The sequence below is a fragment of the Cervus canadensis genome, chromosome 24 (genome assembly GCF_019320065.1).
Source record: "Cervus canadensis isolate Bull #8, Minnesota chromosome 24, ASM1932006v1, whole genome shotgun sequence".
In the NCBI taxonomy this organism is placed as follows: domain Eukaryota; kingdom Metazoa; phylum Chordata; class Mammalia; order Artiodactyla; family Cervidae; genus Cervus; species Cervus canadensis.
In genome coordinates, this window is record NC_057409.1 from 36760861 (window position 1) to 36779211 (window position 18351).

At 36.6% G+C, this 18351-nt stretch overlaps 1 protein-coding gene across 20 annotated transcripts in view; it reads right to left on the reverse strand.

The window, feature by feature from the left end:
• Positions 1–339: 339 nt before the first annotated feature.
• The window catches only part of MAP2 (microtubule associated protein 2), a 285330-nt gene continuing 267318 nt past the window's right edge, over positions 340–18351 (reverse strand). For 15 of the 20 annotated variants that reach the window (XM_043444919.1, XM_043444916.1, XM_043444925.1 and 12 more), the window contains 3 exons: positions 9228–9309; positions 4429–4541; positions 340–4208 (listed from right to left, as the gene is read on the reverse strand). In XM_043444919.1, coding sequence (XP_043300854.1) covers positions 3993–4208; positions 4429–4541; positions 9228–9309 — 411 coding nt within the window. In that variant the 3' untranslated portion in view covers positions 340–3992. Of the gene's footprint in view, positions 4209–4428; positions 4542–9227; positions 9310–11268; positions 11362–18351 lie in introns of all 20 variants that reach the window. The other 5 variants (XM_043444908.1, XM_043444906.1, XM_043444907.1 and 2 more) reach the window with 1 other exon arrangement.

Genomic DNA, 18351 nt, shown 5'->3' on the forward strand with positions numbered 1-18351 from the left:
ATGACATCTTTTGAGAGCCTGGGTCCAGAGTTAAAGAAAAACTTATTAACGACACTTTTTTGAGTGACTGGATACATTCTCGCCTGAGGCAGATACTCCTGCCTTGATGGAGACTTGACTCAATCAAGTAGCCTTTATGCTTAGGCCAATTTGAGTTTGTCACTTGCAACAGATAGCATCCTGCTAATACAGTGGTGATAGGGCTTGACACATAGCCAGCATTCAGCAGATAACTGAAGCCTCCTCTTCATAATTTTTCTTTGGTTGGATTGAGCAATATGCATTTATTATGCTTTATGTTTTTTTCCAGGAAAGAAGAAACAATCTGAAACTATCGGATAGGTGACAAGCAATTTTATTTTGCAAAACAATCACTATACAGCAACAAATACATTTGCAAATTTTGATTGAAAAACATGAACTAACTACAACCAGCCATTGAAGAAATGCCTTTCTATGGTAACAGGCTCTAGAATTATCAGAAGAAAGAAACCCCCCCACAGATTTGTAGCGGCATGTTGGAACCTTGGAATCCCAGCATACAGAGTATACTTTTTGTTGATTTTTTTCTTTTTGCTAAAGTTGAAGTATCATGATTGACATTTTCTGAGTTTAAAAATAAGTTTTTTCCTGCAGAGGGACTTGGCCTCAACCTACATACCCAGGCTAAAAACCCTAGGTGTAAAAAAACAAACATCAATACTGATTTAACATATTAATCTTTGAAGGAATGCCTAGAATTTGCCTTTTCAAGCCATAAATCTATCTTTTTTTTAGCTACTTAGACCATGAATAGTTTGTTTTCCTCCTCTTCGTAGTGTAAAAAATAGGAGAAAATGATATAATTGCAGCTATGTCAAAATCAACCACATTGAAGAGATGATTTCTTTAATAATAGTGACGATCTCTTATTTTGCCTGATGATCCCATTTTCTGCTCTAAAACTATGTGAGTGTGTGGAGAAGGCCAGCTATTCTCAGTACTTTCTTCCATTTAACCAAGTTCTCACTTCAGCCTTCTTCAGCTATACCGAGTTGGTGATCCACAGGTGTCTTGCTTCTGGGTGGGATTTCTGCCCATCACCCTGCTGGAACTCAGCAGGAGAATCCAGAGAGAGTTGGTTCCTAAATGAACATGGCCTTTGAAACTCATCATGAACTCGGATCTCTCCTGCATCATTGAAAGGTACCCAATTATTGGTTGCAGGTGACCCAGAGAGAGTGAGTGGGCCTTTTAACTCTTCACAGCTCTGGATTACTTATGTTTCCTTAAACAGGTTCTCCAAGGCAAAAGCCAGAGAGAAACTGGCATTAATTGATCTAGAATTGAGACTATGAAGCCTTAATTTCTAGATCAGCGTATGGATGTCCCCACAAGAGTGGTGTTCAAAAAGCTTAATTTGTGTCGTTAATCTTGAGAGTAAAGGTAAGATGGGTTCCACCCCTTATCCCCAAAAGAAGACATTTAGCCTGTATGTCTTTCTTTTACTGCTACCAATTTTCAATTTCATTTTATAGAATTATTAATTTCCATACAAAGTGAGGGTATTTAGTCATTATAATTTTGCTGTGATTTGAAGCAAACATTTGTTTTAATGCCAAATCTAATCACTGGGTACCTTATATAATCTTTATTTTAGATATGTATTTGTAAAAAACAATTTTAATATGTAGAACATGGTTACTTAGTGTTTAGAAAAATTTTAAACCAAGTTGAAAAAAAATACATGTTTCACAGGTTAAAACTGTTCTAACCAGCTGTTAACTTCTTTCTAGAGCTTTAATCACTATCTAACACTACCTAACACATAAGAAAATACCATTAAGTCTCCACACAGCTATTCTTTCTTTTCATATTTCCTGGTGCATTTCAAGGGAAGCTGATGAATCAAACGCCCAGATTGGTCAAATCAAACCTCACAGCAATAATTAGGCAGAAAATAGACACACCCATAGTCCTAATCAGTCCTTTCTAAATCTTTGACTATCCTAAGTAACTGATCTATAGTTTCAGAAATGTTTGCCTACGTAAAATCTCTTAGTTGAGAGTGAATGGTGCACTTTTGCTCACAGAGTTTCTTTCATGGAAGTCATGTTGGCTGTAACTTCCAATGGGTCACAACATGCACCCGTGTCTCTCTGTCTTTCCATCCTTTAGCTTCTTTCTCAGATGCTACTATACTAGCTTACTGCCTCAGTCCATGTTCATCATTTCCTCTTTTATGCTCGAGAATTGATTTGACTCAAAGGGATCAAACCCTATTGAAACATTTGCCTTTAACTTTTCAGATCCAGCCTACCAGCCCTGAGCAAGAAAAAGAACAGATAAAATACTAAAAAGCATCCATCCATCCTAGTAATCCACTGCCCTACTCAGACTAATAATGACTATCTCATTGCTTCTTCATAAATTTAAGAGGAATGATTCTTAAAGAAGAATTAGTTGATTTGTGATGTCTAGACTGTATAGAAAGTCAGAACCGTATTAGCTAACGATAAATAATAGTAATACAGTATTCCTTTATAGAGTGCAATGTTGGAGTTATAAAAAAACTGATTTAGATATCTGCATCTCCAATATTTTGTAGCTTCTCAAAATACTGTATTTTCCCTTTCTGATCAAGGGATCTTACTTCGGGTATGGAGGCCAAACATTTTCTATCAGATAATTGAATAAACAGGTACTGCTTGGAAGAATGGAATATCATGTTCCAAATTCCCACTGTTAGTTTCAACTTTAGCAAATGGAAAAAAAAAGAAAAAGAAATCTTAAATAAGTCTATTCCATGAATGATTATAGGAGTAAACCCCAAAATATTCTGTGATTCAAAATAAGACAAACCCATAATCTTAAACTAACAATCTGTAAACCCCTTTTATGTAACTGGACCCACCCCCACAAACTCCATGTTGGTGAAAGCAAAGAAAAATAAATTTTTTCTAGCATCACGGGAGAAACTTTAACGGGAGAAACTTGTATCTGGCACTAAAACAGGGTTACAGCTTTGAGTTGTTACAGAAAGCAACTTCATGCTAAAACTTTTTGTCTTTTTTAACTTTTTTTTTTTTAAATAGGGAGAGAACCCTGCTAACATCTACTTTCACATACCTAAAATTGCAACACCAAAGGGTGCAGGAGACACAGATACTGTGAATAAGGAAGTATAATATTCAAGTATGAGGAAGTATCACAAATGGCCACAGAGAAATATATATATATTTATATCTATAATACTGTATCAAACAGATGGAAAGGGGTGTGAAACTGGTAGTGTGGACACAAATCTAGCTGATCAACCGACATCCTAATCAGACACAAGTCCATCCTAATGAAAGTGCTTCATTCCTAAGAGATGCACTTTACGTCACTTCCTCAACCACAGCTCAAATGCTTCGAAACTATTTTTTAATTAATTAAATAATTTATTGGATTGACTTATACTCTGATATAATTATCCAGGTCCCAAACGTTAATAACTTAATTGAATCTTTCTTCCCATTTATACAAAATAACGCTTTAAAAAAAAACATTTCTTACATGCTTTTCCCTTCCTGCAATGACTCCTTGATTTAATTTAACCTGTAATAAGTTACAAGGGGCAACTTTTTAATCTTTTCACCCAGCAACAGAATAGTGAAATGAGCAGCTTGGATTTTAACAAGGCCTTTCAGAATGTAGTAGACAGCCTTCAGGCACATGAAAGGTAGAAATGCAATTTTTAAAATAATGATACTCCATGCAAAACAGCAGAGCGAAAAAAAAAAATTGTCCAATTGTACTCATGTAAAGCCAGTATCTTCCTGTTGCAAATGGAAATCAAGTCAATTTCTGCATATACTATTTTTTTTATAAAATTGTAACAATTACTACAGTTTGGGAATGAGATTATTTATTTTATGGTTTGTAAAGAATGAATATAACACCTGCTCAGAGCCCACTCCTGCCAGAGCTCATGCCTAAATAGTATGACGTCAATACTAAATGAGAGATATTCACAAGCCCTGTTTAGCGAGTGCGGCAGTGACATCCTCGGCCAGGGTGGCAAGCTGGGGGGATTCGAGCAGGTTGATGCTTCCAGAAGAGGAGACATTGCTGAGTCGTCGGGGGGAAGCCACGCTGGATCTGCCTGGGGACTGCGTAATGATCTCAGCCCCATGGTCCACACGGGCCTTAGCATGCTCTCTGAAGTTCAACTTTTGGCTGTCAATCTGTTTAAGACAAGCATCAGTCCTCGTCAACACAAACATCTTAAACTGTCCCCTAGCTCTTTCTCTGTATCCCAGAGCTGATGTTCATGTCACTTCTATTCAGCTCTGCCATCCCTACTTCCCGGGTGTCCAGGTTTTTAATCTGGGACCCATTTTGATGAAGAGTATTTCAAAAGGATTTTTTAAAAAGGCAAGATCGGCTCACAATCTTGTGTCTTACCTTGACATTACCACCTCCGGGAACGTGGTGAGCATTGTCAAGAGAACCGACTTTAGCTTGGGCCTTTTCTTTGAAATCTAGCTTCACACTTTCAATTTTCACACGCCCACCACCTACGGAAGAGATGAGAAAGGTTTTTAAATGCCTTGCTAACGTTAAATCTTCTATTTTGGTGACTAGTTACCCAAAATGACTATAGCAGGTAGACCATGGCAAATCACAAACTTAATGAACTCTACTAACCCTCTGACCATAGATGGGAAAGGAATCTTTTAGAATTTCTAATCTATACCATTTTCCCCATACCATCTAAGTAAGGTGTTGTTCAGTCACTCAGTAGTGTCCGACTCTTTGTGACCCCACGGAGCCCAGCACGCCAGGCTTCCCTGTCCATCACCAACTCCCGGAGCCTGCTCAAACTCATGTCCATTGAGTCGGTGATGCCATCCAACCATCTCATCCTCTGTCACCCCCTTCTCCTCCTGCCATCAGTCTTTCTCAGCATCAGAGTCTTTTCTAACGAGTCAGGTCTTCGCATCAGGTGGCCAAAGTATTGCAGCTTCAGCTTCAGCTTCAGCATCAGTCGTTTCAATGAATATTCAGGGTTGATTTTTTTTAGGATTGATTGGTTCAATCTCCTTGCAGTGACTCTCAAGAGTCTTCTCCAACTCCACAGTTCAAAAGCATCAATTCTTCAGTGCTCAGCCTTCTTTATGGTCCAACTTGCACATTCATACATCCATCTAAGGCAGTGACATCCTTTTTGTATCATTCCCTGGATTGCTTTACATATTAATTCTTTACTCATGTCTAACCTAAAATATCAGAGGTATTTTTCTTATCTGTGTAATAAAAACTAAAAATAACACAATGAAAGTACCATATGTATCCTTTCTCAAAGTTGGAGTGTTTTGTCTCTTATTCTTAAGGGAGCAAATTGCAAGGAAGCATTTCTCTATTTTTCTTCATGGTAGTAGGTCACTTGTTCAAAGAACTAATAGGCTAGCAATTGTGTACATATGGGTGGTATTGCCACTTGTAAATTTTTAGCATTGATACCTTGACTGATGAAACGAGTGAGGGGCTAAGGTGCTTAAAAGCTTCCATTTTAGTTAGTAGATGGGAGTGATAGGAAGGGAATCTTAGAGATCCCATTCTTGTCCAGATTCCATAGGACTAATTTGACACTGATCTGATAATACTGAGACAGAGTTCTGACCATGCCATTTTCTTAAATGCTAATTAGTCTGAAAATCGAGGATCTGCTGATAGATGAGAGTGCCATGAGCCACCCTTCTGTGGTACCTCCATTTCTGCACACCTTTTTAGGCTTGTGAATGCAAGCAGTTCTACATTGAGTAGGTATCTGTTGTTCTTTGGCTTATTCTTGAGCCTGTCTGGTGATGTCTTTGATCTGGGAAGAATCTGGATTAGATGCCTTTACCTGTCTCCACCTAAGAGACTAGCTTTCACTTTCATTAGCAATTTGGTTTGGGCTATATGCATTTTTTTTTTTTTCCATAAGGCCAGTAGTGAGCCATGTGATCCTCTATTATTATTGCATCTCTCTTGGGATTTTGATTTGGAAAAAATACCTGAGGGGCTCTATGGAAACATGGAAAAGATTTTTCAGTTTTGGACTCTTGATACTTATTTACCTCCGTAGATGAAAGAGAAAGGGTTGTTAAAACTTCACAGGTCTCTTATTCCTGAGGTGTTTTTCTCATGTGATACCTAGACATTTGTATTAACACCCAATTGCCTGGCCAGGGCCCCCTTGAAATTGTATGATGTTACTGGATTACATTTTTAAAAATTTATATTTATTTATGTGGCTTTGTTGGGTCTTACAGCATGTGGGATCAAGTTCCCTGACCAGGGATCAAGTTTGGGCCCCCTGCACTGGGAGCAGCGTGGACACTTAACCACCAGGGAAGTCCCTGGTTTACATTTTGAAGATTCATTCATTCTCCTTCTGAAGACTTGGGATGTGTATGATGTTATTTAACTCATTCCTATAGGAGACATGAAGCTGTCCTTCCCTCAAAAGATTCATTATTGCACGGGTGTTATTCTACCAACATTTTACTTGGCCCCATGGGTCTCACCTGTTGGTTGTTACAGGATTACTGTGATTCATAAAACACAGTTATATTGATTAGAGGCTAGAGGATACTGAATTTTCAACTACAGGAGATCAACTTTCTTGGGATCTTACTTTTATATTTTTCATAGCCTCTGATAGAAACTGTCAAGTTTTATGATTATATATTGTGTCAATATAACCCTATTAAAAATTTTGTTAGACTATATTTTGAGAGAGAGGGGAAAAACAATGTAATATTGACCCAAACTATATTCAGAAAACGAAACTTGAGAAGTCTATTTTTGTTAAAGTCCTACTGAAGGGAAGTGAAAGTTGCTCAGCTGTGTCCAACTCTACATAGTGCTTGGAATTCTCCAGGTCAGAATACTGGATTGGTTAGCTAGGTAATTTTATATAACTGTTAGAGAAGCTCATTTGAAATCAGAGATCTCCGCCTTTGGTTCTGAAAAATTCTGGCCCCATTAAGAGCAGTAAATGCAGAGGATTATAATCCCCATCAAGCTTCATATGTCCCAAAGTGAAGTCAAAAGACTAGCTATTTCAATTTGTGCCTCCAGGTGATGAATTGTTTCTTTCTTATTTCCTTCTGAGACATTCCACAATCCAAAGTAATTTTGTGAAAAGCTTGCTATTGTCAAAGATCATTGTGTTAACACGTCTTTATGAACTTGGTCATCTGATTCACTTATTATGAAGTAAGAGTGAGAAATAGGTGGGAGTCCATGACAGTAGCCTTTATGACCCATAAAACATACACATAATATTTTCTTGTATATAAAAGATTTTTCTGTGCATCAAGACTTTAGGTGAATTGAACTAAATGTATACTTATCATCTGGAATTACAGAGTCCAATATTTTCTCTTGTATTCTGGAAGAAGGTAGGCAGTGTACCCAAATACTTCCATCATACTGTTGACACAGGACAAAATCAGCTAAATGTTTGTAGATATAAGGCATAGATGAGGGGGCTGTGAAGATACCCATTTGGGAACATGTCCCTGCTATCTCATGAATGATAGCTAATTCCAGATAATAGTTCTGAGATCAGTAATGGAGATCACTTATATGCAGTTTCTATCTCCCTGACTTGCTTTATTAACACCCTTTGCCAACGTGAAGCCCAATTTCAAGACATATTTCTAATACTTATCCATTTTTTAAACCTTTTGTTTTTCAACTGAAAAGATTCTTCTCAATAATCTTCTGGTCAGAAATCTCACTGGGGTCAGTTGTTCTTTTACCTTGTTCTGATAACACTTGAGATTATGACTCATGGGAATAAGATATTACCTGGTTTAATTAAGATGCCAAGAATAGATGGTTAAAATCAATTTTTTTGGTCCTTCAATCATATATATAAGTTGTGTCAAAATAGTCTCAAGAAAATTTACAAATTTGACAATTGCCCATTATTTACCTATGCATGGAGGTGGAATTTAGCAAAAACATATAGTACATGATACTTAGAAAAAGTGACTCATAATACATTAAATTCACAAATTAAATAGGGAAAAATCACTAGCACATGTGAATATAAACTCTACCTTAGGGCACTAGATTTATGAGATATGAGATATCTCATAATATATCATAAAATATCATAATATACCATATTGTATATTATGATATCCTAGGATATCATAATAATGAGATATGAGATATCTCATAATAATGAGATATTATGAGATACATGGTTTTTCCAGTAGTCATGTATGGATGGATGTGAGAGTTGGACTATAAATAAAGCGGAGTGCTGAAGAATTGATGCTTTTGAACTGTGGTGTTGGAGAAGACTCTTGAGAGTCCATTGGACTGCATGGAGATCTAACCAGTCCATCCTAAAGGAGATCAGTCCTGAACATTCATTGGAAGGACTGATGTTGGGGCTGAAGCTCCAATACTTTGGCCACCTGATGCGAAGAACTGACTCACTGGAAAAGACCCTGATGCTGGGATTGAAGGCAGGAGGAGAAGCGTATGACAGAGGATGAGATGGTTGGATGGCATCACCGACTTGATGGACACGAGTTTGAGCAGGCTCCAGGAGTTGGTGATGGACAGGGAAGTCTGGTCTGCTACAGTCCACGGACTCACAAAAAGTTGGACATGACTGAGCAACTGAACTGAACTGAACTTATGAGCTATTTCAGAAAAACAAGCAGTCTGTGGTCAAATAAGTTGGGGAGACATTGCATTCTGAAGAGTCACAATGCTTATTGACCTGGATCTGAGAAATTCAACAGAAAAATAAATTTCTCCAGTTTTGTTAAAAAGCACAATCCCCTCCCCCCCCCCACATAATGTAGAAAAACAATTTCTTGCAAAACCTTTGAAATGTTGCTTTCAGTCCACGAATTACGTAAGAATACATGGCCCAATATTATTTTATAGACTATATATTTCAAAAGAGCTCCAATAAGCATGTTGAGTACATACAGATAAATGCATCTCCTGTATCTTTTCATTTTTAACATGTCCTAGGATATGTGGCCTGTTCGTGGTAACTGAGTTTACTTGTCCATATGAAGATGCCTTAAAGTTTCTAATTTAAGTTTCTATTAACACAAGCATGAAGTATCAGGATCTGGAAAGGTCCTTCCAATGAGATATCTCACAGCAACAAAAACTTTGCTTGTCAATTTTTTGAATTCAATCTTATACCTCTCAGACTACTAAAAATACTGATTTACCTGGCCTGTGGCGGATGTTCTTCAGAGAGCCACATTTGGATGTCACATGGCTTAGGTCTATCTTCTTGGTGACAATCTGTACCTGTGTGAAGGACAGAAAATAGGCTTAAAATAGTTTAGATGTAAATAAGCCCCCAAGCTCATATGTAAAATCTAGAAACATATCCAAACTCACAACATACAACAACATATACACACACATAGGAAAACCCAATCTTCCATATGTCCTCCCATATGTTTGGTTGGAAAGAAAAACATAAGTGAAAGAAAATCCTAGAAGAGAAGATTTTATTAGTAGAAAACAGATCATGCCGCAAAGGGACAGAACTTCTGTATTAAGAAGGCAAGCTTTCCACTCAGAGAAAGAGGCCACACCGTATTAAACCTTTCCATAAGCAAAGAGCCAAGTGAAGAGGGAAAGTATTCTTTAGAAAGTGATTTTTACATGAAAGTGACCAAAACTGCTCATACAAACAAGAAGTCCAAGACTGCTTTAAGATACAAGAAGAAAGCTCTAAACATGCTTTTCTAAAACACTCTTGTCATATTTTGGCTAAATGCAATTTTTATTGCACACCAAATGATAAAAGGATAGCATTTTTTTTTCTTCTGGGTTTTACTGAAATCAACTCATCTTCTAATATTTGAAAAGGTGCTTTCCAAGCATGGTTCCTGGTTCATTTACATCAGAAATACATGGGAATTATGTAATCTAACACTGGAAATGGGGTTAAGGAATCTTCCCCATTCAAATCAATCACATTTGAACAAATGATTCTTCTCTAGGGGAAAGTTTCAGACTACTGGTTTGGAGGTTGGAAGCTTCTCTAATAACTTTAAAATCATCCTTTCCTTTGTAGGTGTTTTGACCAGCAGCACCTATTGTAGAGGTCAGCTGGGTCAATCTTCTGACACTCTCAAAATTACCCATTAATTCCAGGACTAAGATTGCTTCCGTGAGAGTAGCACATGGTGTGTACTTACAGTCAGGGCATTGGGGAGGAGGGGGGCCTGTCAGTGTAAATACCAAGCCCGAGGCTTAGCCCTGTGCCCTGGAAGGAGCCCAGCAAATCTGGCTGGGGTTCTCCCATGTGGCATAGATTCATGCTCAGTGGAGCTGCTTTGAACATCAGGCACTTGCTTGTCTATTTTTTCACTGCTTGACTCCATCTCTGCCCAACTGAGGAGCAAGAAACCAAGAGTTACTAGATAAGCGAGAATTCTGGATTTGATACTCTATAAATTACTTGAGTCACAGATGGCTAGAATCCGAAGTCTAGGTGATTGGATCTGTAGTAGAGTCAGCCTAGTCACCTTTTTGATTATTCTAATGTTAACAAAGAACCATGCCTACTTTAGCTTGAGTCTGCCTGTTTCAACTCTTCCTGAAATACTTTTGAGAAACATGAATTCATCTTTCTCTTCCTCTCAGAGGATATTATTTCCACCCAATTTAAGAGACAGGGATAAAAAAAAAAACAAAAAAAACATCAAGACAAAGAGTATACTGGGACTTGAATCCTTTCACTTTGATTACAGATGAGCCATGCTTCACCAGGTTTGAATTATTCCAAATGATATCCCAACTCTCATGAATAATGAAGCACAAAAGATCGACATTATACACTTTGGATACTTTCATACATCAGTCATTGCCTCAGGAGTAACTTAAATGGAGCTAGAAAAGTGTGTGCTCAGCTGACTTTTGCAAGGGAGCAGAGACAGCATGAGAAAATACCTTAAAGCCAAAGGCCAGCAAACAAATTGGCAGGTGAAATGGACTTTCCATCTCCCTGAAAACCATGGTGTCCCCGTTTAAAAAGCGAGACATTCACCAGTGATTTCAGAGGGAAGGATGGAAAGCCCATCCCCGAAAATGCAAGGCTGACAAGCTCCCAAACCAGGGGGACTTGTGGAGCAGCAACAAGAAGTGGGGAGTGTGCTGGGAGGTGTTGGAAAGGAGGTGGGAAAGGAGACGGCGTGCCGGCTGTGCAGACGGCTCCACACAATCAGGACAGCTGCTGACATAGCTTCTACTTACATTTCCGCCCCCAGCAGAATGTTTGATGTTATCCTTGGAACCACATCTGGACTGAACCTTGCTAAAATCGATCTTCTTGTTTAAAATCCTAACCTAAAAGGAATTGGAAGTAACTTCACTGTGCATTTTCTTTCAAAATTCTGGGATAGGATATTGGGAACCAGGGAACCAGAAATGGGTTAGCACCAAAGAGGCTCCAAACTCCTTTCCACTTACATTTATCATTTATGAGAAAAAACTAAGAATGAAACTGAAAAGCAGATCTGTCATGTAAATATGAAGTGTTTTTCTCCTGCAGCCCCCACCCCATCTCCAAGGGCCAGTGCTTGAGAGCCTCAGATACCCTGGCTGTAGGCTGCTGTAATCTGGAAACAATATAGGAACAGAAAAATAAAACCTGAATTATCTGTGAGGTCTCCGATATTGTGGGCAACACTGGGACTCAGGTCCCCTCCATGGAAAGTCCAATAGTTCAGCCCTGGTTTCTCAAGGATGTGCCAGTGCTCTCCCCACCCAACCCCCCAACTTCTGGAGTGCTAGCCTGACTGTAAATCACCTGGTACACTTGAGTTGACTATGACTGGTCCATGTAGAATGATGAGGTTCACACTGGTCTGGCTGACTGCTACAGGTTAGGGTTCTCACTCATCTGAGGGAAGAAGCTCTGGTTTTCCCAAGATCATCAACAAGGAGACTCTGGGCCTCCTCTACTGAAAGGCTTCATGATTCCCTTGCAGGTTCAGCTCAGTAGCCTTTTGAAAGGCCACTCTCTGACACCTGCTCATAAATAGCCAATATCCTTGACTTTGGTGTGAAAGCATCCTTTCCATTTTTACAAGGGAGAAAACCAAGGACTGTTAACTAGCTGACCTGAACCAGGTCATGTACAGGTAGTTTAGGTCTGGATTGGGCCCAACAGATTGGAGGTTAGCTGTTTCATTTCTATTTTCAGGAAGTCCAGTGTTCATCTTGAGGACAACAGCAAATCCAGATCTGGAAAGATATTACTCAGGTGTAAAGTAATGTGCAAAGTAATAACTCTTGTAGCTTCTTCCAGGCATCTTCTGAATTTTGAATGTTTTGGAGAGCCCTCCAAAACAAGCAATGTAAGAATGGAAGGAAAGGTTTATTTTTGTTATTTTTTTGTTTGTTTTATTTTGTTTGTTTTATTTTATTCTGACTACAAGTACTCCCCAATAGCTAGAGAGATATCACATTTCCAGTATTTATCCACTTATACATAAAAAAAAAAGCAAAATAAATTTACCCTAGATATACAGCTTTCTCCAGGAATGGTATCACATCTCTTGGAATTTTCAAAAAAGAGTAGAAAATTCAAAAGGACACTGAATCTTGACTATTTTTAACTAGACAAAGCTTAAATTGCAGCGTCTGCCTAACATTGACAAGATAGCTTGTTCCTTACAGGGAAGCATCATCGACAGCTCTCATCGGCAGCCTAAGGGAAGAGACTCTTGTCAAAATCTGAATTCAAAAGATAGGATGATGTGGCCACTCTTTCGGGCATAATAAATATTCTAATTAAAAAAAATGGCAATGTCACAAAGTCTGTATCTAACAAAAAGCACAGTTGTTCTAAGAGTTTCAAGTAAACTGTAGATGCAGATAAACAAGTCAATAAGAGCCATTACATTTCAAATCTCACAGATAAGTTATTCTTAGAAAGCAAATAATTGTTTTTTTATAATAAAAATACTTTAAATTATTCTGCATAAGGATCTATTTATTTTAGAAATGAAAAAGAATTCATCTAAGCCATTTTTCTAATCCTTGGGGATATACTGAGTCTCATATTTCATTTACAAGTTTTAATTTAGAGATCATAAGAGTACCAATCAAGTGACTCATTACCAAGTGATCAGAAGCCAAATGTTAAATCTGACTCACTTGTTGCAAAAATGGAAATTCCAAATTCAGTTGCATAAATTTGTTTGACTTTAATGTTTAATCAACTGTTTGACATTTTTTATTATTTTCCAAAGCAAATGATTCCAACCCAAAGAGGACATATTGCCAGCATTACTTAAAGATGATTCAAATTTTAAATCCTAAAACTTCAAGGCCAACTTCTGTTGTTTTTCTTCAGATTTTCAAGAGAATCATAGATTTTCTAGTAAAAAACCTAGCTGGCCTTTTTTGATGGTAGATTTTACTAACCCATGTTTGCTCACTTTGACATGCATTAATGGCACAGCCTTTACATATTTCAATAGTTGCAAAAACTTCACAGTATACTGCTTTTGTCTAAAATGAGGCAGAGTATGACATTCACCATTTTGTTTAATGGTTGAGTGGACAGAAATAAAACCACTCAGTGCTGTGAATGTTTGATGTTCAGTGAGATTTACACTCTAGCTTGACAACTTGTACCTGAGCCATGTAACTCACATTTATGCCTTAGCACAATTACAAACTACTTCATGCCAAACATCTCTAGGATCATTGACAAATAACACCTTAGAGAGTTGATTCCACGAATACTGGCAGTCCTTAGAAACCATCCCACCCACAAAATTGAAAAACAGATGGCTGCAGTGAAGGGTAAAGCTTTATTTCAGATATTGCTTTTCTGTTTTAATCAGAGAGTTGAGTTTTAACTCTCTGTTCTCTATGGATAAATTGAAATGAAAACTGCTTTCTTTGGGAAGAAATTTTCATTGGACTTTTATCTTCCTAAAGCCTATGTCAAGTGAAAATTACTTTAATATCTTGGAGACTGCCTAAAAAAATATAATGAACTTCTATTTTACAAATGAAATAATTTTTATATTCATGATATAAAGGAAAAATAGTCAATAATCATTATCCAACATTAACTCGAAACCACACTTTAATCTTGTTAATTTTTTAAAAAAATGTTTGCTCTATTAATGCAAAGAATATGAAAATCTTTCCTTCTGCATATTTCATAGCACAGTGAAACGTATTATTATACCAAGCAACTGGATCATTTTCGTAAAGCTCTGCCTTATTAAAAATTCTACCAAATTTCCTATTTCTTATAAAATGAGACAAAATATAAAACTTATAGCCAGGCAACCAAGGTTCGCAGCAATACTGATGCTTGAGTTATCTTTTAATACTTTACATTTTGTCCAGATTGTGCTATAGTTTATACCTTAAGGGCCTTGTTTATATTTTCAAGTTCATCCCCATGATGTCTTTATGTTATTATCTCTTGACAGAACGCCTTCACTCCAAGTTGAGTATGTAACAGATCATCTTTCAAGGTTCACTCAAACCAGTTCCTCAGTGTGGGGTTGGCAGAAAAGGATTTCATTCTTTTGGGCATATATTGGTGACTTATATGCAAACATCACTGATTTTTCTCTCATGTAAGGGTCTTATAAGCATGAAGAGTTATAAAGAATAGATTAATGCAACTGAATATTTAATCAGAATTATTTTATTTTAACTTAGTTCTATCTATTCCTCCACTACTCTGGGAAAGAACAGAAGAGTTACTTTCTGGATATTCTTGATGTGATTCTAGTCGAATTTTATCATAAATGGTTCAATTGAAATGATCGGCCACTGTACTCTCTCTGCATATAAGCTTAATTGCTCCTGTAGAGAAAGGAGCTTTTTTTCCTCTCCCAAATAGGGTTACTCTAAGAAAGAGCAGGAATACAAAATGTGGGATGTGCCTGCAGGCAGGAATAGGTCTCTCTTACTAGAGATTAGCTGAAACATGAAACATGAAAAATGAAAGAAAATACAATCCCAATTTTAGTTTTGAATAAAACAGTTTATAAACCAGAGTTAGTAATCGCAATGTCAACTTGGGTTCCTTGAGCAATGGGAATCTGATTTTTTTTTTACATTCTCTGCTGCTGCTTTTTAAAAATAAAATATCCACATGTCAACTCAAGATAGCAAGATACGGAAAGTAACTTGGTGTCTAAAAGTTGGATTCTGTTCTCAGTTCTTTACAATCTGGTGCTGGGCCCGCAGGCATCCTCTAGGTATGAACCTCAATTACAAAATCATTTCTTTCTTTCCCCATCCAAGGCAGTCTTACACAGAATTGAGTGACATTCAATTGACTTCCCTTCAACTTTATAGGGCAGTAAGCTTTTTCTTTGGGTTTGCCTCATTTCTTAGGAATGCTTATGAAGTTTTTCTTTATCCTTGCATAATAAAAACACTTTCTGCCTTTCTCAAAAGTATTTCCTATTCCATAACATTCAACTTGAATGAAACTATGTAGCCTCTATAGAGTCCATAGGCATCATATATTAAAATAAAAATATTTTTATGTCATATATATTCCTGAAGATTAAAAGTTCTCTGGATAGTGCTCTTCAAATATTCATCTGTTAACAACCTGGTGCTCTGGTCAGAATGCACACAGGTATATAAACATTATAGTCCATTCTGAATTTGTACACTGACCAATAACATCTTCAAAACTAAGTCTATCAAATATAAACAGTAAGTATATTCCTTATACATTTAAACAGAAATAATAGTTTATGTCAAAACAAACAATTCCACAGAGCTCTAAGGAAAAGAATGTGGGAGAGGATCCATTTAGGTGAGAGCTCAATTTTCCTGTGTAGGCTGTGTCACAAAGCGCAGAAAGTAGAACTACATTGAGAAATCTTGGAGTGAATAGATAACGCTGAAAAATTTGGAAATAACTTTTTGGTGAACAGACGTTGAGTTTAGCCATTAGAGCCGCTGTTACACAGTTTAAGCGGTCTGTCCATGGACACTGGAAGGAAACTTACAAACACAACAGTCATTATGACTCATGAAAATTAACATACAAAGAGGTTTATAAAGTTCATATGCCATAACTTCTTGACATTACATTTTTTCTTTAGTTTAATACTTTAAGATAGTCTAAGGAATATTAGGCCACGTTGGTAATAAACTAACTTTTCAAGAGTCCGTTCAATTGTTTGAAAACAACCTGAGATTCAAGGCTGTTCCCATGTCCTTGTTTGGTTTGTAAAGGAACAACAAACAAAAAGAGAGTCTACAGGTCTCAGCTTTGTAAACCCAAAGTAATAATTTTTCCATCTTTTTAATAATTAATATTTATGAAGCCTAGCTTGAAAACTTTTCATTACCTTACAAAAGTACTTGAATTATAGTTATTAAAGTTCTATTGCATAAAGACAGAGTCCCTGATTTCAAGGAGCTTTCATTTTGAGATAATGATGACTTTGGTTGCAAAAAAAAAATTTCTTGTCAATATTATGTAATATATTTTGGTGAACAGCTTTTCTTCATGCTGGGTTGACTGAGAGTATTTTACAATTAGTGGGGTATTTTATTATACTTTTTAACTAGTACTTATTTATAACCCTAAGGTGATGGAAAAAAATGGCTTGGAAAAAAATTTAAAATCAAATAAAGGCAGGACACCAGGGGAGGACAAGAAAAACACACACTTCTGCTTAGATTGTACAGACCATGTGTCATGTGTCATATAGTACACAGCAGAGTCTTCGTAAATGATTAAAGAATAAATATGCAAATGAGAAAAAGATCTAAATAAACTTATTTTTCTCTGTTTATAAAATTTTTGATTCTGTAAATGTGCCTATGTATATTAATAGCACCTTAGTAGACCTTCACAAAACCGGTCATAATAATTTTATATGATAAGAAAAAAATCCTGTTTCACCATAATTTATAGTTGCCTCCAGAATTAATTTCATTTTTCCCCTTGAATATAAAATTGAAAGCAACTCATTCAAGGTAGCATGTGAAAGGCCAAAAAAGTCTCAGGATATTGCCTACAATTTTATATAAAAAATATAAAAAAGATTCCACTTTACATTTCATTTAATTCATTTTCTTCTTACTCTCTCTCATTGCTTTTATTTAAAAAACACTGCTTTTTCACTCACCTTCAGCTTGCCCTTTGTGGCACAAATATTTATGGAGTCTGTTAGAGTATATAAAGGGATTTTTTTTTACTTTTATTTTTAATTGGAGGATAATTGCTTTATTACTTTATAATATCATGATGGTTTCTCTAATACATCAACATCAATCAGCCATAAATATACACATGTCTCCTCTCTCTTAAACCTCCTGCTAAGTTGTCTCCCCTTTAGGATGTTACAGAGCATTGGATTTGGGTTGCCTGTGTCATACAGAAAATTTCTACTGGCTATTGACTTTACATGTGGTAATGTATCTGTTTCAATGGATCTGATCCATAGACAGAAAAAGTGCCACTCATTCAGCTATTGTTTAATTTTTTTTTAATGCCACACATTTAGAGAAACTGGTTATTTTCCTATCTTTGTTCAAATCAAGCAGCCGAGTCCTTAAAAAGCTAACACTATTTATTTTAAAATTTAGATTTAGATGACTGTAGATTAAGGAGCTATGTACAGTGAGACAACTTCAAATTAATACACTTAATAAGACAGCTTTACCTATGCCTTGAGTTAAATTAACCAAGCTTACTATCTATAGTGAATTTGAGATTGCATATGTTCTTACCAGTAGGCTGAATTTACATTTTAGCAAAAAGATGAACTTTATTGCTTTTTGCAACACCCCTCACAGCTTCACCTAGCTTATCTATTCCATTAGGCATTGACCTGCCTCACTGAACTGAGCTCTGAGTTGAGCCTCTTTGCCAAAAGAAAACTGGACTTTAACAGAAGAGATAACAGCCATAAGCACACAACTTAACACATATGGAAGAGCAATAAACATTGAAATTGGGGCAAATAATAAAAGCTTCCCAACGTGGAAGGTTGTTGTTGAATTCCTAAGACACCTATATCTTCTATTAGAGATTTCTTCTCTTTATATTTAGTGACTGCACAAACTTTAATACAAAAATAATAATGTTTTAAAAATTAAATTATTTGCATACAATCAAACCACTCCAAATTTTATGACAATAGAGTCTGTGGAGATGGTCTGAATTATACGAATTAAGGTTATAATGACCCATTTACTCCCATCTTCACTAATAAGAACTGTGTGACTATTTTTCTCAGTAACTATAGATGACATATGTCTGCTACAAAACTGGGCTCCAATAGAAGGTATTGCTATTGTCCTATTCTCTTCAATGATTCTGGG